This window comes from Xyrauchen texanus, chromosome 43 (assembly GCF_025860055.1).
Source record: "Xyrauchen texanus isolate HMW12.3.18 chromosome 43, RBS_HiC_50CHRs, whole genome shotgun sequence".
NCBI classification, from domain to species: Eukaryota; Metazoa; Chordata; class Actinopteri; order Cypriniformes; family Catostomidae; genus Xyrauchen; species Xyrauchen texanus.
Window position 1 is genome coordinate 19,122,507 of NC_068318.1, and position 27,563 is coordinate 19,150,069.

The 27,563-nt window shown below is 37.7% G+C and overlaps 2 protein-coding genes and 1 pseudogene across 2 annotated transcripts; all 3 read left to right on the forward strand.

Moving 5' to 3' along the window:
- The first annotated feature begins 1,368 nt into the window (after positions 1–1,368).
- On the forward strand, positions 1,369–16,263 carry LOC127636184 (HIV Tat-specific factor 1-like). The gene is made up of 10 exons (XM_052116610.1): positions 1,369–1,436; positions 2,242–2,406; positions 2,502–2,700; positions 6,773–6,820; positions 7,736–7,890; positions 8,127–8,290; positions 8,441–8,537; positions 10,486–10,575; positions 11,759–11,896; positions 15,674–16,263. Exons 1-10 carry the CDS (start codon positions 1,392–1,394, stop codon positions 15,980–15,982), a joined length of 1,410 nt encoding a protein of 469 aa, XP_051972570.1. The 5' UTR covers positions 1,369–1,391; the 3' UTR covers positions 15,983–16,263.
- Positions 16,264–16,401: 138 nt separating this feature from the next.
- LOC127636185 (transcription cofactor vestigial-like protein 1) lies at positions 16,402–20,381 on the forward strand. Its single transcript, XM_052116611.1, has 4 exons — positions 16,402–17,879; positions 18,095–18,282; positions 18,483–18,872; positions 19,203–20,381. Exons 2-4 carry the CDS (start codon positions 18,096–18,098, stop codon positions 19,244–19,246), a joined length of 621 nt encoding a protein of 206 aa, XP_051972571.1. The 5' UTR covers positions 16,402–17,879; position 18,095; the 3' UTR covers positions 19,247–20,381.
- A 1,814-nt stretch (positions 20,382–22,195) lies between these two features.
- LOC127635730 (pinopsin-like) lies at positions 22,196–27,174 on the forward strand (annotated as a pseudogene).
- Positions 27,175–27,563: the final 389 nt, after the last annotated feature.

The window sequence follows — 27,563 nt, forward strand, 5'->3', positions numbered from 1 at the left end:
TGATTGATTCATGGAAAAAATAAAATAAATTCCCTGTTAAAGGAGCAATATGTAACATTGACATCAAGCGTTTAAAATGGGTAGTGCAGTCCAAATTCTAAATATTGGAGAGAGTCCCGCCCACTCCTTCCCAGACTCGAAGCTCACTCAGGTTGCCAGGTTGAAGTCACGCAACAGGAACGAGCAAATTGACCATGGCAAGCCACGAGCATTACGCTTTAAGTTGATCAGCTAATGTTCAGTTAATGTTTACAATATTTGTATTGTTTGTAAATTATAAACCAGCTCATGTGGATTTTTTGATAACTCTGTCAATGTTAGCTAGATGTATTGCTGGCTTCCATGGCTGCAGCGCGCTGTGTTTGCCCGCTAACTTGTTTCGAATCAGGCAACATGGGGTGTCGAAATAAATGGGAAATGTGCTGTGGGCGGGATCACACAGGCCAAAACACAAACAGAAATTCCATTTGAAGATGATGAACATTTATTTATTTTTTATTGCCCTTATTCTATTTCTTTTTGGAATGACTTTAAAATAGACATGGCACAAATATTAAACAAAACTTTTAATTTATAACCTTATGATATTTTACTTTGTTTTCAAAACCTATATTTTTCTGAAAAACAAAATTACATTATTAATCTTTTAACTATTTTGGCAAAGTTTATATTCATAAGACAAAAACAACTCAAAAGAAATGCTCGTAAATTACCCTTTGTAATACTGATCTCACAATATCATATATATACTTTGAAACCCTTTCAAACACGAGCTCACAAAACAAAAAGCTTATAAAAACAATAAAAATGTTAAAGCTTTTCAGATTCATGTAACTGCATTAATATTATATAGCACTTTTTATCTCAGTATTTTATTTTATGATTATTATTATACACGTGTTCATTTTATGTTTTAGTTGCTGTTGTTATTCTCTGTTTCACATACTCTGAACTGTACCACGATGCCTTATATTTGCTTTGAACTTTTTGCATTGTAATTGTCTGTAATTGAACAAAATAAATAAAAAGAAATTCCGTGGTTAGAATATACTGGCTGTAGCCAGTATTTAAATTTAGCATGTTTCCTACATCTCTGATAACATATTATGATAATTATACGCTTTAGTAGGTTACAGTAAATTATTCCACCTTTAAACCGGTCAATAAAATATAAAATGTAAACCCCAATATATGAAGCAATATTTATATTTTACTTTTGTAAAAATAATAATTAAACAAATGTATCATTTGTTTACTAAAAATGTGTCATCTGTTTTGTGGAATTATAAAATTCTGAGAGCGGAACGTTTGTACGGAACTACACATGTGTGTGCGATAGTAGCATTCCGGAAGACGTAACCCGGTGGATTTGTGCGTGGGCCTTGGAACGGATGTGCAACATTCAGACGTATTGGGGGGCTCGGTGTGGAATAAAGGTGGGCCTTTTTATTTTTCCCTCAGTCTAAAAACGTCGAAGCTATGTCAATTTTTACAGGTCATCCTTCGTATCAAAGCTAAAAATTGCGGTGCCATAGCCTCTAAATGTAGCCGATAGGAAAGCGCGTAAACAATTAGGTCAGATTCAGTGGATTGATATGGGGTCTGTTCACATGCTGATCAGTGTTGTCTCGTTATCTAGCAGACGTGTTGTAACTAAAAATAAACATCCGGAATATTCTGATAACAGATGAGTCTTAAGCCATATTTCACTAATATCTCAATTAATATTGTTATGGGATTGTGGGTGTGTTGTAGCGCAAAGCATATTTGAACCCGCTACTTATGCTAAACACCAACAGGTCATTACTTCCAATGTGATCTGTCACTAGCTTGTCACTTTTTGAAACCCTGTCTCTTCTCTAATCGAATAACACTAAAGATTTAGCCTATTTACTATAGTAGCCAGTAAAGTGTTGATGTTAGGTTATTATTACTTGCAAGGTGATGCATGGTTAGGCTCCAGAGAGAGTGGATTGCAGAACTGTTAATAGACCCTATCAAACGGAAAGGCTGTAGGCTCTTTAGGTCTATATTGAAGACTATGTGATTTAAAGCCTTCTTTACATTATATTATTAATCCCTGTATTTTCTTAATCTGTTATCCCTTTATTTCTATCGCTCTCTCGGTGCATATTATAATATGTCTATTCTCACACCAATAACTATTTGACATTTCCCTGCTGCAGAATTTTGACATTTCTGTTACGCTTTAAGTACTTTGTGTCTCTGTGCTGTCTGTAGATGAGCGGGGACTTAGACGGTAATAAAGAGTTCCATGAACAGCTTCGTTTGCAGCAGCTGTATGGCCAGAGGGAACAGAGTGGAGATGATCCATACACATTTGTCGACCCAGAGGATGGCACTGGGTATGACTGGGACCATGAAAAGAGGGCATGGTTTCCAAAGGTAAAGTATAACATTTTCCATGTGGATCAGGGTTTATTGACAGTAGGTTTTCTAGTGATGTTCACCGGTTAAACAGATTTGTTTGTCCTTTGTAGATAAATGATGACTTCATTGCAGCATATCAAGCAAACTATGGCTTTAATGAGGATGGGGAACCTGATCCAACTGCTGCAGCTCCTTCTGCTGACTCTCTCCCTGCACAGCCAGAGGAGCTCAAGAAACCTGAGGAGAGCTCTGACCAAGACACAGCTAAAGAGGGCTCGCAGAAAGGAGAGAAAAGGAAAGCAGATCCAGGTATGTCTAAGCAAGAGATTTATAATTATAATCTCATAATTCAGGGGTTAACAAACTTTGATGCCAAGGACCCCAATATTGGAGGACTGTTAGATGCATAAACAAAAACATATTTTAAATTCTAATGAAATCTATTTTTAGTCCTTCATAACAGAATGAAATATATATATATATCAGGGGTCACCAACACGGTGCCCGCGGGCACCAGGTCGCCCCCAAAGACCACATGAGTCGCCCGCAGGCCTGTTCTAAAAATAGCACAACTCAGCTGCGTATAAAATTTTATTTTATTCTGTTGCTATTCATTTTTTTTTATCACACTTGCATTTATATAGATTTAAAAATTAAAATATCTTAAAAATATGTTTCTTATACATGAAGTTTAGATAAGTTTAGGTGAACTCTGATGTACTCCAGTTCAGTCAGTATTGTGCGTGTGACAATACAGTGCTCGTGGAGAGTAGGCTAAGCTAGAGGGCTTAGCGAAGATTGGCGCTGAACGTAGTTTCTTACCCCAAAAACATGGCAGAAAAAGAAAGAAAACATATCACTTTCACAATGAATGGGAGTCGGGAGTTCTTTTTACGACTGTGAAAGAAACCTGCGTGTGTCTTATATGCGGAGCGACTGTGGCAACGGCAAAGCGGCAAAATGTGGAGAGACACTTTACTACTGAATCACAAAAACTACTAACTACCCACCGGAAGCGCACTACGGGCAGAAAAAGCCCTTGAGCTAAAGACAGCTTTGGGTAAGCAACAAGCTTTTTTCACAAGGCCGGCAAAAAGTCACAAAAAGCAACCGAAGCCTCTTTTAGAGCTACGCATTTCCTGATCAAGAAGAAGGCATTTTCAGACGGAGAAGTTGTCAAAGAAGCAATGATGATAATTGCTAACACTGTACTTAAAGACGAGAAATATGGAAGCGATGTAATCGCCACTCTCTCCGACGTCCAACTGGGGGCATCTACGATGGCTAGACGAGTGTCAGCTTTGTCCAGTAACTTGGTCGATCAGCTGGACCGGGATCTGGTGAGGTGCAGGTGGTTTAGCATCCAGTGCGACGAGTCCGTGGACAGCACAGCGCAGCTGATGGTTTTATCCAGATGGTGTTTGAAGATTTCTCCACAAGAGAAGTACTCCTGACACTACTGCCCATAAAGACAACTACGAGGGGAGTTGACATCTATAACACAGTGAAGGAGTTTTTCGTGCAGAAAAAGGTACCATTGGAAAAGCTGGTAGCGGTGACCACATATAGGGCTCCTGCTATGATTGGCCGACATGCAGGTTTCATCGCTCACTGTAAAGGTGACCCAGACTTCCCAAAATTTCTGCATTACCACTGCATCATTCACCAGCAGGCATTGTGTGCCAAAGTGATCGGCTCTGGGCACGTGATGACTCCGTTGTGAAAATCATAAACAATATCCGCTCCAAAGCAAAACAGCACAGGATTTTCAAAGTGCTATTGGAGGAGATGGCAGCTGAATATGGTGACCTGCTACTACACACAGAAATCAGATGGCTCAGCAGAGGACGAGTTTTACTTCGTTTTTTGTCACTTTTGGGTGAAATCAATGAGTTCATGCAGTCCAAAGGCAAAGACGTCTCACTGCTAGAGGACACAGAGTGGACACTTGACATTGCATTTTTGATGGACATTACTGGGAAACTAAACCAATTAAACTTTGAGCTGCAAGGTAAAGGCAAGAATGTTGTTAATATGATAAGTGCTTTAAATGCATTTAAAGCCAAAATGAACATTTTCTCTCTGGATCTACAGAGAAAAAAGGTGCTGCACTTTCCCTCTGTGCAGTCAGTGCTGAAAGACAATGCTTCTGCATCTGATACATTTGACAAAGTTGCAGACAAGTACTATGAAGTCATAAACAGACTTGGGCAAGAGTTTGAGAATAGGTTTTGTGACCTAGATCAGCTTGAGCCATGTGTATCATTCATTTCCATTCCTTTCATGAATGTGGACACAACAAGCTTCGCTGAGCAACTAAGTACAACGTTCAACTTGGATGCTGGACAGGTGGAGATTGAAATCATAACATTGCAAAATGACCTCCACCTCAAAGCCTACAAGGCTGCACCAAACTTTTGGTGCCTTGTTGACACAGAGAAGTACAGTGGTGTGTGTGTGTACAGCAGCTATGAAGGTTGCCAGCCTGTTTGGTTCTACCTATCTATGTGAATCAGCATTTTCTGACATGAACTTCATCAAGAACAAACACAGAACACGCCTCACTGATGCACATCTGAAAGAGTTACTCACAGTTGCAGTGTCAAGTTACACACCAGATTACAATACAATGGTAAACAGCATGCAATGCCAGTCTTCCCACTAACAAAGAAAATTATACCAGATGTCAGTGGCAACATGTCAGTGCCATGGCAAAGTTTAATTAAAATATTGAAGAATTGTTCAATTTAAAATGTGTTCATGACATGTAACAGTTATTATTTTATTAAAAATACAGCAGATTTAGTCATTAGTTCAAAATGTGACAAGATTTATTTAAAAATATTTAAGATTTTTCACTACATTACAGACATTACAATGTACATAATTGATAACTTTTTGAAACATGGTGCAACATAGTTCATGCTTTGTTTAAAAGGTTTGTCAGTGGCTAGTGAAAATGGGACATTTTTCCTAAGAAATGTAATGTAAGTGATCATCTGAACATTTTACAATTACTGAGATAAATAGAAATAAAGTGCTGAATATTGATATCTGTTTCCCACCTTGTCATTGTTGGTAATTATTGTAAGAAATCATTAACGTGATCAGAGTCTTTACATTATTAATAATGTATAAGGCAAACTAAGCAAATTTGTTATTTCAGAAGAGTGTATCAAACTGGTAGCCCTTCGTATGACTCAGTACCCATGAAGTAGCTCTCAGTATCAAAAAGGTTGGTGACCCCTGATATATATATATATATATATATATATATATATATATTAGGGCTGTCGATTTAACGCAATTAATCGCAATGCCCCCGGACTAGAATAAGGAAGATTCCTGAGAAATGCAAGCTTGAAGTACCACCTGCTTACTCCAGAAGGCAGTAAGTGAAATTTCTGCTGTATGAGCAACGTGCAGTTTATACAGTGAAGAAAACAACCATTCAGTAGCCAGAACAACACAAACATGCATTACGATCTTGCGTTCAAAACACTCGGAGCGCAAATGCGTACTAAGGGATTTCAAGATGTGTTTAAAGATTTAAAGATTATATAAAGATTTAACTTGACACAGTGACCTAAACATTTTATGTTTATGACACAATGCACACGAGATACTACACAAGCATGTCTGACGTAGGGTGTGGCTGGGTTGAGATGGTGCAAAATTTGGAAATTACCACATAAATATTTAATCACTAATAAAATCAAAGACATTTCCTTCAAACTTGTGTATAAGTACTACCCCACTAATTATTTTCTTGTAGAGAGATTTAATTGTGATGTCGATATATTCTGGTCTGCAGGCGGAATACATTTTTTTCATGTATTTTGGAGTTGTCCCTACTCGACTTGTTTTTGGTCTGATTTCTGCAAGATTGTTAGAGATCATATCATTCCCAGCTTTCAACTTTGTTTTGAAAATGTTTTTTTTTTAGCTATGACATGTCTCTTCATAAGGAATATTATTTGATTAATTTTCTACTTTTGTTGGCAAAGTTTAGTATTCATAAATGTAAGAATAGTGGATATAAACCATTAGTTTTAATTTTTAATTCAGAGGTTCAGCAGTACCTAAGAACAATTTCCAATTTGAGTAACAAGTGTATTGAAATATGTAAACAATTTGATATTTTTATTAAACTGTTTATTTATTTTCCTTTTTGTTGATGTTTGTTGTAATATACCTCTTGGCTCTAGATGTAAAAGTTTTGTAAGCATTAATAAAAAAATGCAGCAGGGGGCTGCAAAATGCCTATTGCAGCCCCCTGGGGGTTTCCAAACCCCAGTTTGAAAACCCCTTTGATAAATTATTACGGATTATTATACTTGTTAAATAATAACAATTAAATCATGTATCTTATATTTTACAGGCTGGTTTGAAGTGGAAGGGGATAAAAACACAAATGTTTATGTGACAGGTAAACAATTTTCCCACATATTATATTTAATCAATATCACAATCGCAATCGTGCTATATGGCCCAAAATCAGCACTGCTGTGATTCGGCCGCAGGTCATCAAGCCTTCGTTAGTAATGAAAAAATGTCACTTCAGAAATAGTATCACTGCTTTTGCTGTTTCGAACAAGTTAATGGATAAACAAGGATGGATGGATGGGTGGGTGGGTGGGTGTGTGTGTGTGTGTGTGTGTGTGTGTGTGTGTGTGTGTGTGTGTGTGTGTGTGTGTGCACGCACGAGAGAGTGAGTGAGCGACGGAGCTTGTGATCACCTGTTGCCACAGACACCCAAGCAGAGATGCTGTCAGCTTTATTGAAAAATAGCGTCCATTCGGGGGTATTTCTCCCTATTTCGCAATAGCCGGTGTGCAAGTGTCGATCACTATAGAAACCGCAATGTCCTCCGTCTTTTTAAACAGCACCCATTGTGTAATTCATCAGTCCGTTGTGTCTCTCAGCAGTGATGAGTTGTAATGCTGAAGTTGTAAGTTTAAAGCTATTTTCTAGCTTTAGTAGTATAGTGTAGTAAGCGATCTCGAAGAGCTGTTGTATGTAAACGGCTGATGGAGATCCAGTTCACCTCACCTAACTTGCTCATATTACACACAAAAAATATCTTTTGCCACCACCTGCTGGCTAACATATGTAATGTAAAAAAATAAATTTTAAAAAAAGACAATCGTCCAATCAGATTCGAGGACCAGAACTAACTGTTAAATATAACTGTATATTATATTTAAATTATATTTGGTCTCACTCTAGTGGACATTACTGCTTTCAAATCTTTTATTTACAGTGTTTGCTGGCTAAAATGGAAAATGAAATCCAGAAGTCAATGCTTGAAATGTAATTTAATTTCTGGGGGTGTTTCTGCCAGGTCTTCCTCCTGACATAACTCCTGATGAGTTTGTGGAAGTTATGTCCAAATGCGGAATTGTCATGCGTGATCCGATCACAGAGGAATATAAAATTAAACTCTACAAGGACAAGGATGGGAACCAAAAAGGAGATGGACTTTGCTGCTACCTCAAGGTTGGCCATTTTAATAGCTTATCAGACTGGTCAACAAAATAGAACTGAAATGAAATTGATGTGTTCTACATCTTGATTGCAAACTTTCACATACAGTGTACTTCCACATATTTTTATAAATATACTATATATTTTCCATACATTAATTCACATATACAGTATTTTATAGAAGTATTCAGATAATTAGTTGTAGATCATATTGTAGGGCCCCATTTGATTGTGCGTGTCTCCTGCAGAAAGAGTCTGTAGCCCTCGCTGAGCGCCTGTTGGATGAGAATGAAATTCGGGGCTACCGACTACACGTGGAGGCAGCGCGATTTGAACTCAAAGGTTCATATGACGCCAGCAAGAAGAAGAAAAAGAGCAAAGAGTATCGCAAGAAGCTCCAGCAACAACAAAAGTAAGATCCTGCTTGAACAGACTCCTCTCAAGAACTTTGTAGTCATTTGTGACACAATGTACAACAATCCTCTGCTTTATCTATCAACAGATTTTTGAAATAGTTCTATATTAGACTAACACCACTTTTCTTTCATGTTTATAATGACAGACAGCTGGACTGGAGGCCAGAGAAGGTCAAGGAGGTTCGCAAAAGGCATCAAAAAGTTGTCATCGTCCAAAACATGTTTCATCCCAGTGACTTTGAGGCAAGACTCAACCTCTAAACACACAACAGATACAAGCACACAACATACTGCAGATGATGTTAGTGAATAGAATGTTTTGTTGTTTTTTTTAGTTCCCGGCATCACTTAATCAAGTTAATTACAGTAATGCTCATGATTAGTAACGTGATTAGTTGTTTAAGATGCACAGCATTTTTTAACTATTCCATAACAGCGATAAATCTGTCTGCGTCAGAGAACACAGCAGGTCTGTCTGCATTCCTGAAGTAGGTGCAACTGAAAGGTTCAGATGTGAGCAGGAATGCAGGTGTGGATCTGCAATTCAAAGATCATCACCATATATTTAATTAGGTTTAATGAATGAGGCTGATGCTTGTGACCAATTCTTCAACCCGTACTATGTATAAAAACACGTGGCTGATGTAACTGAGATAAATTACATTAAAAAAAAATATAATAATATACACTGCCAGTCAGCAGTATGGACACACCTACTTATTCTTGAATAGTACTGGATTACACATTTTCAAATAATATTAAAGTCATCAACACAATATCACAATGAAAGAATGGGAACTATGCAGTGACCTAAAATTGGAAACAAATCATATTTTAGCTTTATCAAAGTAGCCACCTTTTTGCCTAGATGAAAGCTCTATACACTCATTCTCTCAACCAACTTCATGAGTTGGAATTATCTGTGATTTGTGATTGTAAGGGGGTTAAGATGGGCAAGGAGGAGGCGAGAACCGGCTTGTCAATATAAATAATAATTTAATGAAAACTTAAACCAAAACACACAAATATAAACACACACACGACGGATATGCCCGTAATTCTCTCTCTCGAACCATCGTCACTGGCTGCCTTTATCCCTCGCGCGCCCCATCGGACCGATTGGGGACTCTCCGCTCCACACTCCTCCTGGCGCCACCGGCATGACATACACCCCCCTCTTTCCCTGGGGAGGGGCCTGCTTTGCGCCCCTTCAGGTGATCCCCGCCTTCCTCGACCTGGGAGAAGACAGGAGGAAGACGGCAACAAAAAAAACAAAATAGGCGAGGAAAAAGGCCAACACGGTGCGAAAGAGAGAGAGAGAAAAAGCTCACTCGCCGGTTCCCTGATGTACCGTCGCGTGGTCCTCCAACACTCCTCCACACTCTCTGGCGGACAACAGCCACACCACTCCGGGCGAACCAGCATCAAACCTCCGACCCCCAGCGGACAGAACGCCCCTCCGCTTTTCTGCCGGCACATGGGGACACTCCTACGCCCCTGGCAGCAGCTCCCTCGCTCCAGGCGGTCGGGGAATCCAGTCCCCACTCGCCCCGTGGACGGCGGCCATTCCCCGCACTGGGCGGTCGGCTACTCCGTCACCCGGCAGATGGCAGCGGCGCTCCCCTGGGTGGACGGCATCCCTCCTCCTTCCCGGGTTTCAACACCAATGTAAGGGGGTTAAGATGGGCAAGGAGGAGGCGAGAACCGGCTTGTCAATATAAATAATAATTGAATGAAAACTTAAATCAAAACACACAAACATAAACGCACACACACATGACGGATATGCCCGTAATTCTCTCTCTCTCGAACCGTCGTCACCGGCCGCCTTTATCCCTCGCGCGCCCCATCAGGCCGATTGGGGACCGGGCGTGCGACATTCCAGCCCGGCCCCGCCCCCCTCCGCTCCACAGTGATTAACAGTATATATGGAGATCCATGTATGCTGAGCACTTCTTTGCTGCTTTTCCTTCAATATCTTGTCCAGATTTGTTTTAATTCATATATTAGTTTTGTAAAGAAATGCACACATAAGCTATGTATGTTTGTTATTGATGTTATTATTGCTTGCTGTGAAACTAGTTGCAAGCATTTAAGCATCAACCTTTAGGTGAAAACAAAAGTTTAGGTAACAGAATGGTGGTGTATTATTGTTAATGAGTATAATAGCTGCATCATATGTCTTATGCAGGAGGATCCACTTGTGCTGAATGAGTACAGAGATGACCTGCGGACAGAGTGTGAGAAATTCGGGCAGGTGAAGAAGGTCATCATCTTTGATGTAAGTCTGAATTCTTGTCCTTCATCGCAGTGATGCTTGTCCATTATGCATGCAGCTTTTGCCCTATGGGCAAGTTTTATAGTAACTTAATTCTATATTTGCTAGTGCTATCAGTCGATTAAAATATTTAATCGCATAATTTTTCATAGTTAATAACGATTAATCGCAGATTATAAAAGTGCTGAAATTTGACTCTAAATTTACTTATTTAGTGTCAAAATGAAATAATACATTGTTTAACCGAACAAATAATACAATTCATTAACATTTGTTAATGTTAATACAATTCATTAACATTTGTTAATGTTAATACAATTCATCAATGTTAATGAATTAACAATTCATTAACATTTGACAAATAATGCATTCTACAGTATAAAATGGACTAAAATATCACCAATTCAAGTTACATTAAACATTCACAAAGTCTAAGTGGTAGGTTGACTAATTGTTAGAACAAGTCCCCATAGGTTACATATTCATTGCAAAAGGCATTACATTTCTTAAACCCTCCTCCACCACAATAGTAATCGACTGGCAGGCTGTGGCTATCTGCTGTGCTACAGCAAATGTAACACACATTCAGATGATTCGTGCCGCTTTGAACTCCACATGAAAAGCACTACAAATAAAGGGCTTGTTAGTGCTGGCACTGCCAACGTAATGATACTTCATCCGTTTTGTGCGGAGATAGGGAAGCGCGACGCGTCATGTGGAAAAGTTGATGCTTCACTCCAGTGACTCAAGTGAATGCAGCTTTTGTTTGTTGTGTGTGTAAGAGTCAACAAACATCAGTGCCATGTATCGTGTGTTTGGCCTTTAAGTGATAGTTGAGACATGACATGCTTTTTGGTATTTAAATTCCATCTTACCAAGGCACGAAGTACTGTTAAGTCCCATCTGGGTATGTTTTGTACAAACAATTATGGATAAGAAGTTCCTTTCTCTATAACTTGATTACTGACTTGGAATCGAATCTGAATAAGTTCAGAATCTCATTTCTAATTGGCAAATGTGTTAATAGCATCAAAAAATTAATGCGTTAAACATTTGTAATTAATAACATGCCTTAACGTGCTAATTTTGACAGCTCTTATATTTACACAAATCAGCTGTCGTTGGAGTATCTATCTCTATGCCATGTTGAACACTCTGCTTTTTTTTGTCTTACCATGGGAATCAGAGGCACCCTGATGGAGTGGCATCCATGGCTTTTAAGGAACCTGAAGAAGCAGATATGTGTCAGGCAGCTCTGAATGGACGCTGGTTTGGAGGGAGGCAGCTATCAGCACAACTGTGGGATGGTGTAACTGACTACCAGGTAAAATACTTGGCCTATTTAAAGCAGTCATATCATAAGGAATCAGATTTTTTTGATAAAGGTAACCGTATTATGACAACATACTGTTTTGAAAACACAATTTATTTATTTATTTATTAAGAAAACTGCAAATGGTTCCTGAAACATATATATGACCACCAGTCAGAAAACACCTTTTTCTGTTAGGGGCAAAATTTGGATTTGATTTTCAGGGGTATTCAATGCCTTTTTATTTGACTTTTTTTGTTTGTTTTCTCGCCAAATAAAAAATGATAAACATAAAATAAAAACTAAACATAAAAAATTATTTTATATGAAATTCTTAAATTGAATCAATCGATTAATGTAAATTCTCAATATGAATAACTAGATTGAGAATTTGTTATCACATACACATACAATTCTATCAACATAATCTCATACTTCATACAATAAGATTTGATGTATATTTCGGGGGCCTTTTTGCTCTGAGCCCCCCTAATTTTACATTGTCACATCAGAAATAGTATCACGGCTTTTGCTGTTTCGAACAAGTTATTGGATAAACAAGGATGGATGTGCGAGTGAGTGAGCGAGAGAGTGTGTTACGAAACCTGTGATCACCTGTTACCACAGACACCCAAGCAGAGATGCTGTCAGCTTTCTGAAGGTCAGCTTTATTGAAAAATAGCGCCCAAGGGGTATTTCTCCCTATTTCGCGGTAGCCGGTGTGCAAGAGTCAATCACTAAAGAAACAGCAATGTCCACCGCCATTTTAAACAGCACCCATTGTGTAATGATGACCACCCACATTTGTGCATCAATGAAGCCAATTCTGTGTTCAAAAACTTGACCCACCCAATCGTAGTGTGGTAGTATAAGTAGCATATATGCGATTATTCCTAAACATCAGTGTCCGGTTGCAAAAAGCACCTTAAGAGTAATTTTATCTTAAGATCACTCAAAAGTTTCCCTTAAACTTAAGAGTGTTGCAGTAAAGTGTTATTTAAGGGTTTTTATTTGTTAGGTAAAATGTCACAATCCCTTACAAAGTATTTATTTTTAACTTAAAGGCACAGTAAGCGCCTTGGAAAATGATGCAAAAAATGTCAATTCTGCCTTAAAGATATTAATGAAATAAGTGTCCTGAGATATCTCACCAGTCTCTGTGACAGCTCTAGACTTTGTAAACGGCCAATAAAAATGTGTCTGCGGACATTGACTCTTTTCACCTGTCAATCATTTTGCTCGTTCTCATAGTGTTGTATTTGAAGCAGATCATTGAGACTATGATTCATAATGTTTGTTAGTTGAGGGCAATATTGTGCCACTGTTGAATTTGACAGCCACAGGAACAAACAATGCTGATTTTCTTTTTGCTCAGTTTTGGTCTCAAAATTATCTTTGGAGGGCGAGGTTTTGGAATGAGGGGGTGTGGCTAATTCAACAGCTCCATCATGTGAATGCTTCAGAACGCTAAAATCGCTTGCAGCACCTTTAAGTGGGCACTTAAAAACCGTTAAGTGATGCATAAAGCACTTAAGTATAGGTTAAGAGTTTAAAGGTATCTAAAAATGAATAAATGGGTACGATTATACAACCAATTGAAGAATGTAGTGTGCTGAGGTGAATGTTTCACGATATGGAGAACCCAGTTTAGACCATTTAAGTGATGGAAAAACTGTTGTAGTTTTTGTTGGAGTACAGATTTGACGGTCACGCAATATGAGAAATCGCTAACAACCTGGAGGGCAATCTAATAGGAAAGCACAAACCAGACGTGTACACAGTAATATCTGCTCTCTGCATCTTTATAAACTGTACAAATGGATGAATTAAAATTATACCAAAAGTTAATTTGCAATATATCACACATTTTTATATATATCCTACACCCCTACTGACCACCACTAATATTCTTAATTTGGGATGCAATCAGTTCTTTGCACAGTTATTCAAGCATCTTAATATCTTGCACTTCTAATCCAACTCTTACCAGGCAGTCTTTCAAAGGTGTCTTTCTTGAAAGGGCACTTGCTGGCCGGCCGTAAAAGCAGAATCCTCCATTAACTAGTCTGCATGTGAAACTCAGAATGTTTACACAGGACAAATGTGTACACAAAAAAGTGTTTGAATCGATACAAATGGAAATCCGTCTGTCTATCCTCCAGAAAATGAGTTTGAAAAAATATTTATGCAGTAATCATAAACGACAAAAATGTTTACTGAAATGTGCTGTGAAAACGAACAGGTGACTCATTGCAACGCTGTTTTCAGTCTACTTCAGAAGAGGTCAGACAATAGTTTACACAGGAATAATGATACAGAGAAACTTTAATAGTCATTAATATTCAAATAAAAACAAAGAATAAATGTAAAGGATTTTCTATATGGTAAAAAGGTGTTGGTCTTCTGAAAGTTCGCAGAGATATGCTGTGTCAATGGTAACAGTAGAATTTTAATACGGTAAAACCTGGCTCACTGTAGCATATCCCTTAACGGTTTCCCTTTTAAGTCATTTGGGAATGACTTAAACACTTCTGGGAGTAAGGGAAACCGTTTAGGGATATACTACAGTAAGCCAGGTTTTACCGTATTAAAATTCTACGGTTACCATTGACACAGCATGTAGGAAATCACATTTAGTGTTCTACTTAAGGGAAAAACTTACATTTATGCAACCGGGCACAGAAGATCTAATGATAACTGTTAAATACATTTGCCAAATCTTGTGCTGTTCCTGCCTGCATGTTAATGTTAAAGACCCAAGAGAGGGTAGATAATGGTTATGAATTGAAATACTAAATTATGACTGTTTTGGTGCAAAAAAAACTTGATTCACATTATAAGTGGGGAAAAAAGTATGATATGTACCTTTTACAGGGATAATTCACCCAAAAATTGTAATTCTTTATTAATTTACTCACACTTATATCCTCTCAGATTCATATGACTTTCCTCTGCAGAACACAAACAAGGATATTTTAATGTAGATGTGATGTCTGTTTGTCCATACAATGCAAGTGAATGGTGACCATGTCTTTGAAGCTCCAAAAAGCGCAAAGGCAGCATAAGTAATCCATACGACTCCATTGGTTTAATCCATGCCTTTTGAAGTGATCCTGTCATTTTTGGGTGTGAACAGACCAAAATATAACTCCTGAGGTTTCACTATAAATCTTGACATCAGCAGTCTTGGTGATCATGATTTCAAACTCTATTTCACATCCTAGCGACATCTAGCGCTCTGCGCATTCGTCCAGCTCTACGAAGTGTAATCGAGCTTGAAATCATGATCGAGCATAGAGATTGCAACGGCAAGATGTACAGTGGAGGAAACTGGATTTTGTTCTGTTCTCACCCAAACCCAGTTAGATAGCTTTAGATGGCACGATTAAACCACTGGAGCTGTATAGACTACTTTTATGCTGTAAAGGTGAAGCGCTTCAAAGATTTGGTCATCATTCAGTTGCATTGTATGGACAAACAGACATCATATCTCCATTACAATTTCTTTGTTTGTCTTCCTCAGAAGAAAGAAAGTGTTTGAGGTGATATAGAGGGTGAGTAAATGGTGAATCATAGTTTTTAGATGATCTATTCCTTTAAAATGCACACATACTTATATGTGGTAAGTGGTTGCTCTAGGACAATGATTTTGAATGATTAGAATTTGAAGGGGAATGTAGCCATTCCTTTTTTGAGGTGTGACAGCAGACCTCTTTCTTACTTTTTCCATTCCTGGCACTGATTTTTCCTGCTTCTCCTTTGTCGCACTTTGTGTCTCTGGTCACCCAGGTTGAAGAAACATCACGAGAACGAGAGGAGAGACTGAAGGGCTGGACCACTTTCCTGGTTGATGGGGGTGCATCTGATAAAGCCACAGCAGAAACACAGGATGAAAAACAAAATTCTACTAAAGAAGAGGAAGCAGCTGAACAGACCCAGCAGGAGGAGCACAGAGGAGAAAACACAGCAGAACGAGTGATGGGGAAAGATGAAAAGGAGGAGGAGGAGGAGGAGGAGGTGGTGGTGGTGGAGGAAGGAGGAGGAGGAATGGTGTCAACCGACAGTAGTTTAGCAGGAAGTGAAGATGAGGATGCATAGACATAGGAATGAACAGAAATTGTATCATGTCCCTTATAAACATGTTAACACTCAATGCTAATTTACTGTTTCCCCTTTTACTGTGTCCTATTCTGAAGACCTGCCTGTGTATTTCACCTTATCAAACTGTGGTGCTTTGGCTAGAAGGACATTGATGGAAATTTGACTGTAAATAGTCATTTGCATTGACTTTTCTCACTTTCCTTCATGCTAATGTCCCTCAATGTCTGAATCAGATTGAGCCTCTGTTAATATTTTTATAATTAAAAAAAAGGTTCTGACCACAGTATTTTATTTATTTTTTTTTGCTTTTATGATCCATGTTTTAAAAATATCTTAATGATGTTGGCTTGACTCCTAGAACTTTCAAGCTACATTCACCAAACTCCACACAGTCCTTCAGCCAGTTATGAAACGCTGTGTTTTCAGTGGAGGAAAATGGCTTTTTAGCATGAATGAGTTTTCAAACTAAAACGTATTACATAGCCTGTGTCTTTAGCCACGTCCACACTGGTCCATTTAAGTTTTGAACCTCCACTTTAAATTACCTAACGCCATCGCTTTCCAAAGTATGCAGCAGCGGTTATGGAGCGCGTTTTTCAGTTGCTGCTTCAGTGGAGGAAAACTGTTCTTGTGTAGATGAGAAGCATAAACGTAGTGAAATCAATATGTTTTCAAACAACACACATTTGTGTGCACGTGGACAAAGTTTGAAGCACTAAAACAAGGTTTTCTCAAGTTGGGACTAATTTCCAGTGTGGATGAGAGGCATAAATGTAGTGAAATCAGTTTGTTTTTAAATGAAAACTGATTCGTGTGGATCTGGCTTGTATGTGTCTACTATTAATGGCGTTACTAACAAGTTCGCAACCATTTAGTACTCCTTAGCAACTGCCTAGCAAACACTTGGCTTCCAGACTTTAAATCCACAAAAGGCCTAAATAAACTTTTTTAAACCGCCTTTACAAGTTGATTCTGACTCAGAAGGCATACGGCTACGTTCACATCACAGCCCAATTCTGATTTTACTGATATTTATTTATTTCTATCTAAGGTTGTTCAGATAACTTTTTAAATGTAGCTCATTTAAGCCACTGGTTTGAACAGCTATCATGCCATGAGATCACATTTTTTTCCCCCCCATTCTGATGGTTGATGTGAACATTAGCTGAAGCTCCTGACCCCTATTTAAGTGGGGTTTTTTTGCACTGTATTGCTTCCACACGATTGGCTAATTAGACAATTGCATGGATGATTGTTGGTGCCAGATGTACTGGTTTGAGTATTTCTCTAACAGCTGAACTCCTGGGATTTTCACACACAACAGTCTCTAGAATTTACTCAGAATGGTCCCAAAAACATCCAGTGAGTAGCAGTTCTGTGGACTGAAATGCCTTGTTGATGAGAGAGCTCAACAGAGAATGGCCAGACTGCTTTAAACTGATAAAGTACAGTTACTTAGATAACCCCGCTGTACAATTAGGGTAGGCGCTGTTTTGGTGGCAAGAGGGGGATCTACGCAATATTTGGCAGGTGGTTTTAATGTCCCAAAATGTGGGCCTCTGGAAATAAAATGCAAACGCAGTTTATGGCAAAAGCATAATTCAGTGCAAGCCTAATGATAGCTTAGTGATGTTATCTCGGTGGAGATGCTCTTGTTCAACTCGCTCGGGTGCATTTCTAAGCGTACCTGTAAGGAAGTGCAAAACCTGCTGCGTTTAGTATTGCGTTTGTTTTCTCTCAGTTCGCTGCATTCTCTTCGGTAAGAAGTAGATTCGTGCGCCGAACACGAGCAGAATGCTGGACACGTCGGGGATTTGAAGATCTGTGAACTCAAATCTGAGGTTTCAAAGGAACAATTTGGTGGAGAAAGCGAGTAGAACAGTATTCAGCAAAGGTGAGGTTTATCTTTCAAGCCTTTATAAATGAGCTTTTTATTGTTCTGTGGTTAGCAACAATATCTCTTAACTGCTGTAATTTCCTTACTGAAGTTGTGATTTATTGTCCCGGTTTGTTCTCAAGTTGAGGTTGTGATAGATTTTGTTACTTGCTAGTTTTCTTACACTGCGTGTTTGTAAATCATGATAAATGTGCTTTATGCTCCAAAATTAGGATGATGGAGGACAGTGTGTTGGAGCGGTCAGAGAAGCATTTTAAAGATCCTCCTCAACTGTTTACCTACTATCAAGGTGACATCAACACAGCCGTGGATGAGCACTTCTTCCGTGCCCTGAACAAGGCCACCATACCAACAGACCTCAGCACTAAAGCAAAGGAAAGCAACAGGACTTCTATATCTGGTATATTCATTCTTAAAAATGTGTTGATGTCATTGTTCTGTCTGTCTGATGCTGTTTGTGAACCTATATAACTATTGATTGATACAGTGTAAGTTGTAACACTGCTATTACATATTTGTTATGTTATAAATATTACTTATACGCTAACTGTACTATGTTTGACTATAGATAACTGTAAGTATATTCTTTCATTATCACAGATGTCTCCCCATCATCTTCATCATCATGGGCTTTTTCGGGTCTAACGTGGTCCAAGTCCCCGCATTCTTCCAACCCCTCAAGGCTGACCCAACTGACATCCATAAACGAGCCACCTCCATCCCAGGGAGTGATCATGAATCCCCCAGGACTATCTTCAGCATCATCACTCTGGCCCTGTCCATCCAGACAGGACACAGCCTTTGAACTGCCTCTTTCACTCTACCAGCAACCTGCTGAGAGCAGTGCCAACTCTTACCTGAATCTGTTGCAAATAGAGCGTCCAACAGGGGGCATCATGATCTCGCCCTTTTCAAAATCAGACAGGCCAGAGTGGAATGCTGGGACGGCCTTTAAAGACACATCTGGAAGCAGGATCGGTCTAGATTCAGGTACAGCCACCAAACAAAATTGGCTCGACCAATGGCATGACTATCGGGCAGGACTACCTGTTGTCCAAACGATGGCAAACACGCATTTTTGCAATTCGGTTTGGTTCCGATAGTGGTGAAGAAAATGATTGTCAGATTGAATTGTCAATTATTCTTTAATAAAAATTGGCGAATGGTTTGTTTACATGTGCATCTAACGCAAGAGGACAGGCAAGAAATCTTTGTTTATAAAAAAAGGAAAAAATTAGCTCTTTATAGTTATATAAGTATCAGTGTAATTAGAAATATATTGAATATATTTGTTTAATGTGCTTATCTTGTGTTTTACAGGTGTGCCAGTTGCAGAAATTAGTAAGGATTTGTACTGGTATTGAAGAGATTTCTGACTCCACAACAATGAGATATTGGACTTTGTTTTGCATCAGACTGCCTCCTACTATGTTTACATTATGCAAGAATAACCATTCAGATTAATAAGATTTAATTAGCAAGAATGCTGTGCTTTTAGACATTGACAGAATGACTCAAACCCATTACATTCATGGTGTTAGAAATTCCTAAGAGATGAATGGCAGTTCACAGCTTATTGTATCCACCATGAGTGCATAAATAAGCTAATTTTCTACTTAACATGACATAAGTGAAAACCTGATTTGAAATGCCTTCTCTTAGCTGTTTGATGTGTAATTCAGCAAGTAAAGCCTATTTATGAGTAGATGAAGCAAATCACGAAGACAATGCCTTTGCATTTCATTACAGTTTTACCAAGCATTATTTTTTGTATATTATTCTGTATTTTGAAAGTAAATATTAATGCTGTAGACCGTAATCATCTCTATGGAAAAGGTGTTTGTAATGCTGACACAAAAATGACACTGGAAGTAATTTGACAAAAATACATTCACTCTTTTAAAAGGAACACATGAGTTCCTTATAACCAAGTTTACCTCTTGGGATATAAAAAACCCCTTCAAAACTACATTTGCTAGTGTGTTTACTCTTCACAGCTTTTTACAGAGAAGGACATAGTTCATGTTATGCAGAAGGTGAACTGAAATGACTTAACCAAAACTGCACAAACCTGTTTACTCATAAACTGCCATAAACGTTTTACCCTAGAGCAAGTAATGTAGGGTTTGCACAGCCATGATTTATTTCCTTATTTTACAAGAATAGTACAGTATACAGTTGTTTTAAAGAGGTGACTTTTACAAAACAAATTCCCTGAATCTGCATATGCAAAGGAATAGTGTCTTCTTTCTTTGCTTTGCTATTAATGTAAAATCTAATTGAACATGCTTTGTTTGGGGAAGATGCCCCCTTAAGAACAATGTACATTTACTTTTAAATTGTAACATATTTAGATATAGCATCATCCAATACTGTAAATTCTCATGGGAAATAAATAGAAACATTTGATAACTTTGTCGTCATAGCACAACATTTACAATGGTAAAATAAAAAAGGGGCCATTCTACCCTACTACTGTGGTAAAATGACCCGCTACCTGAGGAAAGAAGGAAAGCTCAGTTATTGCCATTTCCAGGCCTCGTACTTTAACATACTCCTCCTAGAGATTTCATCAGATATACTTTGATAGAGAATTTTGTTATTCTAATCTAAAGGCCTTGGCCATGCTAAATTGTGACGTTTTTGTGTTTTCACTGCAATGTGTGGCCGTGACAGTCTCACAAAATTAGATGTTTCGCCATGAAAGAGGACGTTGTTATAACTCATACATACAATGTCTAATCTGCCCCAATCTTCACAAGCTTGATAATAGTCCTGGCCTGAATACATATACGTGTCAATATTCAGTTATAGTCTTAGCGCAACCTACTGGCAACAGCCAACTCCAGGTCTTGTTTTTTAAGGCCTTTTTTTATGTTAAATTTGCGAAGCTTTTGAGTTTTCATTGAAGGGCGTGTCCGTAGCAGCCTGTCAGTGCGAGTCAAGTTCGATATGAAACGAGTCACATTTTTGAGGCCTAAACATGCTTGAAAACTCATGAAACTTTGCACACATCTCAAAAGTGGGGAACATTTTGACATCTGATACTGGTTTTAGAATTAATTGTGGCAAAATGGCTCGATAGCGCCACCAACAAAATTTCAACGAAGCAGCCATCACGCCACGTTTCACCTATATTTAAGAAAATCAGTAGGCATATGTAACATGTCAACACATACAAAAATGTCTCTTAGAGCCTTATCCTGAACCCAACAGGAAGTCAGCCATTGTGATTTTTCTCTTAAATTTTTGCACAGTTTTTGCCATTTCCAGGCCTCTTACTTTAAGGAGCTCCTCCTAGAGATAAAATCAGATCAACATCATATTTGGTTAGCCTAATCTAAAGGCCTTGGCGATGCTAAATTGTGAAGCTTTTGAGTTTTCTTTGAACACCATGTCCGTGGCGGCCTGACAAATTCGATGTTTCGCCATGAAACAGGAAGTTGTTATAACTCAAACATAAAATGTCCAATCTGCTCTTTAATAAGAGTCCCGGCCTGAACACTTCTAAATGCCAATATTCAGTTATAGTCATAGCGTAACCTACTGGCAACAGGAAATTACATGTTTTACACTGTGATACACACTTAACAACATTTTAAGTGCTAAAAAATGCTAAAACAATTGGAGTGGCATTCCCCTGGCACAGCAGCCCCAACACGCACCGGGATGTGAGGGCCCGTTCATCGCTGCTTGCAGCTTTAAATGACATTGCAATCCAATTTTTTGTATTTACGTATTTTCACAATTTACTTGAATAAGTGAATAACTAAATACTAACAGACAAGTACAATAACAGAAACCCAAAGTGAAGAATCTCAAAGGTATACTGTACAGGCCTTTGAATATATGCTTATTTAAATGCCCATATCTTTTAGTGAATGAATGTCATAATTGCAATACTATGAATTCAGATTTAATTCTACTTAATATGTTGCAATGAATACTGGAAATGTACAGCTTACACAAAGTATTATTTAATAATAACCCCATCAATTATAATAATTATTAAAGAAAATAATAATAACACCAGGAACAACATGCCACTGGGGTTGTGGAGGCTTCTGTCCCAATTGTGAGTGGGGCATCTTACCCCAAGGGTCTTATATTACCTTTTCAATTAAAAATAAAAACAATGTTTTTTACTCCGCAAATCTAAATGCATTTGTGTGTCCACAAATACCCATTAAAAAATAGACATACAATTATTATATATATCCAACATAACAATATGTCACAGAATAGTATTTTCTAATGACATCAAATGTTATCAATTTATCTTTAAAATATTTCTGATGGAATAAATCTCACGAATGTTGGTGTTGAAAGGTCAAGATTTAAAGGAGCACAGAAAAGGTAAATTAACCTTGTTTAAAGAATTTGCCATTCGATGATAACTTTCCCTGAGAATGGAGGTTAAGACCCACCTACACTTTAGCATTCATGAAGGAAACTCATGTGCACCTGTCTCATTAAGTTCAGAATCAGATGTGATGTGTGCTGAGCAACAGTACCAATGGTGATTCATCTCCCACTCTTTCATAAATGCGTGAAACCTCCACAATACCAGCTGTCCACCTACAGTACATACTTCCGACTTCAACACGAGAGTTACAAATGAATGCTCTCTACACCACCGTGTGTGATTTCAGAGATGTGGGATAAGAGCGTGCAGGTGAGAATTACTTTTCACATTCACATACTCCCACATCCGGCAAAACAGCAATTAGTGCAAATAACACCTTGGGAGACTCATGGAGAAGCACAGAGAGTCACATTCAGTTATTATTGGATGCATGGAGAGAGACAGTTTGTGTGCCCGACCTCAAAGGGCCATTACTATGTGCACCTGTCAAAGGTATTATTGTTGAGATGATATTTACAAATTTTCAACGGAGGAAAATTATGAATTATTTATCATTCATTTGAATGAAATGATAATTTGTATCAATAGCATCTGAACATATAAAATGCTTGCAACCTACTTGCACATTTCAAATTCTCAAGTGCTTTGCACATTGGGAATCTTATCTGTCTTGTGAATACTGGAGGCTTCTTACATTATAACTCTCTTGGGTCAATCTGTGCATCGTGTCCACAATTCAATGATTGCAGCAACTGGCCTGCACCATTTTTCCTTCATACTGTGTGTTTCAGTCTTTCCAATCTTCACCCATCATATTGCTTCAGAAGACATGGATTTACCCATAGGAGTCTTAAAGGGATAGTTCACCAAAAAATTAAATTTATTATCCATTATTAATTTACCCTGATGACATCCCAGATGTGTAAGGTCTTTCTTCAGGTCCTTATAATGCTAGTAATTGGGTGCACTTTGACGGTCCAAAAGTCACATTTAGGCAGCATAAAAGTAATCCACACAACTCCAGTCGACCAATGAATGTCTTCTGAAGTGTTTCGCTAGGTTTATGTGAGAAACAAGTCAATAATTAAAAAGTTTTAACTTAAATTGGCACTTCCGTCCAGGTCACTGATGCTATTTGAAATGGGCGAACTCTAGCGGGATGTTCGTTCTTCTGTTGTAGATAAGCGCCGCTTCCGAATTCTTGTGTGAACTCGCCGACGTGCTTGTGTCATGCGGCAGCTACTGCTGGCAGGAAACACTTTTTAAAAGTTAATAATGTTTTAATTATATTTTTTTTTATACATAAACTTATTGATTAAACTTCAGAAGACAGTCATTGATTGACTGGAGTCGCATGGATTATTTTTATGCTGCCTAAATGTGACTTTTTGACCGTCAATGTGCTGGCACCTGTTTACTTGCATTATAAGGACCTGACAGAGAACTATCTTCTTCTAAAAATCGCTATTTGTGTTCTGCAGAAGAAAGACAGTCATACACATCTGGCATGGCATCAGGGTAAATTAATAATGAGAGAATTTTCATTTTTGGGTGAACTATTCCTTAAAGGAATGTTTTAATGCTGCCTTTATGTTCTTTTGGAGCTTCAAAGTTCTGGTCACCATTTACTTGCATTATATGGACCACAGAGTTGAGATATTCCTCTAAAAATATATATTTTTTGTTTAGCAGAAGAAAGAAGGTTATACACATCTGAAACAGGTATTGTTTAGCTGATATCTATTGCTGTACTATCTGATGAGCATTACAGCACCATCCTCTGTTACTCCAAAGCAGATCTGTAGGAAGGCCTGGCTCTCCATCACTGGCTGCTGGCTGTACTCTCTTGTTTGCGCAGTGCTGCCATTTTTTGGCTGGAGCAGTCATGGGTCTGAGGATCCCAGAACCACCAATTCAGTCCAGTGGAACCAACAGTCTGTGGAAACCGGGTTGTGTCATCTGCCTCTTTGTATTCAGTCTGCTGCTGCCTTTTCTACAGATAATCTTCTGCTACGGAAAGATCCCCATTGCCATTCATGGGGTGAGAGAGCAGTGAAAGAGGAAAAGGTCAAAAGAGAGAAAGAGGTTTTTGATGAAGAGCTCTCTTCGAGTATGACTCATCGGTCCATCTAGCCACATGTTAAGTTGCAGACCATATATTAAGCATTTTTCATTCTGCTGTCTAAAACCTTCCATTTATTTTAATTTGCCATCACATTGTCATCATTAATGACTTATGAATTGTTTGCATAGCTGGATCAGTTGTTAGGGATTTTTATATGTAAACTTGCTTACTCTTGTAGGTCCTTTCTTTACTAGTGCAATTCTCCATACTTTTAAGACTTTGTGCAAGATTAAAAGTTTATATGAATCAAATTATTATGTTAATAATGTTTTTAATAATGCCCATCTGTGCTCAGGACATTTCTCTCCTTAAAGGGATATTTCACCTAAAAATGAAACCGCAAATGAAAATCAAACATCAAAAGCGTCTCTGTTCATCCCACAGGTTGCTAAGATCAATCAGACAGCTGCACAGATGAGGGAAACACACACACTGGTGATGGTGGTTTCCATGGTGTCCTTTTACCTCCTCTGCTGGATGCCCTTTAGGGTCATGGCATTTCTTGGCACATTCAAGGTTGGCTTTGTCAGTCCCACAGCCAGTGTGATGTCTTTCATTCTAGCAAAGAGCAGCAATGTGTTGAACCCCATCATGTGTATTCTGTTGAATAATCAGGTATGTGATTATAAATGCTTTATAAACAGGGGTAGACAACATTTTGAGTGTTATTTTAGGATTATGTTGGCCAGAAATGACACGCACAAAACCCATGCATGCACAGTTTCTCTCTGACATAAGCATTTTTTTTTCAGTTGGATACAATTCCTTTAGCTTTAACGGTATATTTCACCTTAAAAAAATGAAATTCAGCTGTTATTTGCTCACACTTATGTCACTCCAAACCTGTATGCTGTTATTTTTTTCTGTGCAGCACACAAATGATAATGTTTTTGAAGGATCTTTGTGCAGTTCGTAGTGACTATTCTATCACCATATTTCAAGTCTTCTGAAGACATACAATTGCTCTGGGTGAGGAACAGGACAACATTAAATCATTATTTACTGGTAATCTTTCTCTCCAGTGAGCTGTTAACCTGATGGATGGATGGATGGATGGGTGGATGGATGGATGGATGGATGGATGGATGGATGAATGGATGATAGGTAGGTGCATGTGTGCGTGCCTGCCCAGAATGTTCCAGCAGAGGTTTATTTTTCTAGCAGAACATTGGAGAGTGTGTTAACTTGAGCATGACTTAAATACATCTAAACGGTCTGTATCTAGTATTTTTATGGGTAACACTTTAGAATACTGTATCTTACTTAATGCATAACTAATAAGGAATTACTGCAGAACTAATAGGTAATTCTTCATTAACACTTAAGTCACTACTATTAACTTCTAAGGAAGATGTGTTAACTAATCAGTATGTAATAGCATGTTATAGTTGTGTTAAGTAACAATTAGCTAATCAGTAACTATTGAATTCAGTCATGCCTCCTGATGAACTACTTTTAATTATCTACTAATTCAGCTTCAGGAGAAATAACTATTGAGTAACTACTAATGAACAGTCGATTAATTACAATTACAATAATATCATAACAATTAGCCTTTACAATATTCATGTTGTGGCCCTTTCTTCTTCCTTACTTCTAAAGTTATTATTACTATGGAAATGCAATATTCTAAAGTGAAAATACAGGGAACCCCATTAATGAATGATTATCTGGTAATTCAATAAAATGCTATTACATACTGATTAGTTAACACATCTTCCTTAGTAGTTAATAGTAGTGACTTAAGTGTTAATGAAGAATTAACTATTAGTTCTGCAGTAATTCCTTATCAGTTATGCATTAAGATACAGTATTCTAAAGTGTTACCTTTTTATGTTCTTTTGCATCCTGTGATATATTCCTGTAAACCGCCAAATCTTTGCATTTTAAGTAATTTTTTAATCACTGTAAGTATTTTTGCACAGTTTTTTTTTTTTTTTTTTAAAAATACTATGAGAGACATCTACTGTACTCTTAAACACAGTTTGTGAAGTTCCAGTATGATGCATTGATTACACTGAAACTGACTGGATATGATATTCATTCCCATTTTTTTTACCTGAAAATAATTATTTTTAATTCTTGTTCCATTACATCATCAGCATGGGTTAATTTTGTATTCACATCTGGCTAATTAATTATTAGAAAACATCTGTAAAACCTCTGATCTGGATTTCTGTATAAACACTTCCTGAAATGTGATCAGGCCTGTCATTATAGTAAATAAAGGCTGTTTTCTGTCATTTTTAATTAATAAACTTTTGGAACAATCAAGGTGATTTATGGACAAATTATGGACATTTCGAGGGTAATGGCCTCTTGGAAAAAGCAAAAGAGCAAAGTAAGTAAGGATCAAACCATTATGTTGCCAAACATAGGGTAAATATGAAAAATTAAATGAGAAAAACATAACTACTTGTTTGCCAGAATAATTCAAAATCATGTGAAATTGTACGGTTGATATGTATGTAAAAGGTAGAAACAATCTAAAGGTAACACAAGCTACAGTACTTGAAAGGGAAATTTGTGAGTGGAATATGAGGACAGGTGATATTTTAAAATCTTCTTTAAACAGACATACTGGAACAATAAATAGTCCATTTCAATAAAAATAAAGAAATCATGAATATTTTGCACACAAACACTCAATCATGTAGTATTTCATTATTATAGATTTAATAGGAGGTAATAACTGTTTGTTGAAATCTGGTATTTTTGTTATTGTAGTGAAAAGGAAATATGAGCACTATATTGTTCTGTGGCAAACGAGAGCTGATGTTTACATTCATCCAGAAGAATAAAGCATTGATACATTTTTTAAGCAAATTATGTTATTCAGATGAAGTTACTACTGAATATGTTATGAAGTAACAATTTTTTTATTGCATCGAAATGTAAAGATTTCTGATTTGGCATGTTTGGCATAGAAGGTATTAATGAAATCGATTAAATTAGATCCATTATTTTATAATGAAGAATAGCATGATAACTGTTAAAAAACACTGTTCATGAAGAAAACTTAAAATGACTTGAAATGTGAGTTGCATGCATATCTGATTTTGTGGTCTGAATGTTATTTTGACCAACATACACCAATGTATGGATACAACAGGACTAAAAGCACCACTTAAGGAATTTTTGCTTTTTTTCTAGTCACAAAATATATCAAGGTTAAAAGAAAATAATTGAT

Coding starts and splice junctions, on each gene's coding strand:
- LOC127636184 (XM_052116610.1), top strand. CDS start 1,392: ATGTGCAACATTCAGACGTATTGGGGGGCTCGGTGTGGAATAAAG. Junction 7,891..8,126: donor GACTTTGCTGCTACCTCAAG/GTTGGCCATTTT, acceptor TGTCTCCTGCAG/AAAGAGTCTGTAGCCCTCGC. Junction 8,538..10,485: donor TTCATCCCAGTGACTTTGAG/GCAAGACTCAAC, acceptor TGTCTTATGCAG/GAGGATCCACTTGTGCTGAA.
- LOC127636185 (XM_052116611.1), top strand. CDS start 18,096: ATGATGGAGGACAGTGTGTTGGAGCGGTCAGAGAAGCATTTTAAAGAT. Junction 18,283..18,482: donor CAACAGGACTTCTATATCTG/GTATATTCATTC, acceptor TCATTATCACAG/ATGTCTCCCCATCATCTTCA. Junction 18,873..19,202: donor CAGGATCGGTCTAGATTCAG/GTACAGCCACCA, acceptor TGTGTTTTACAG/GTGTGCCAGTTGCAGAAATT.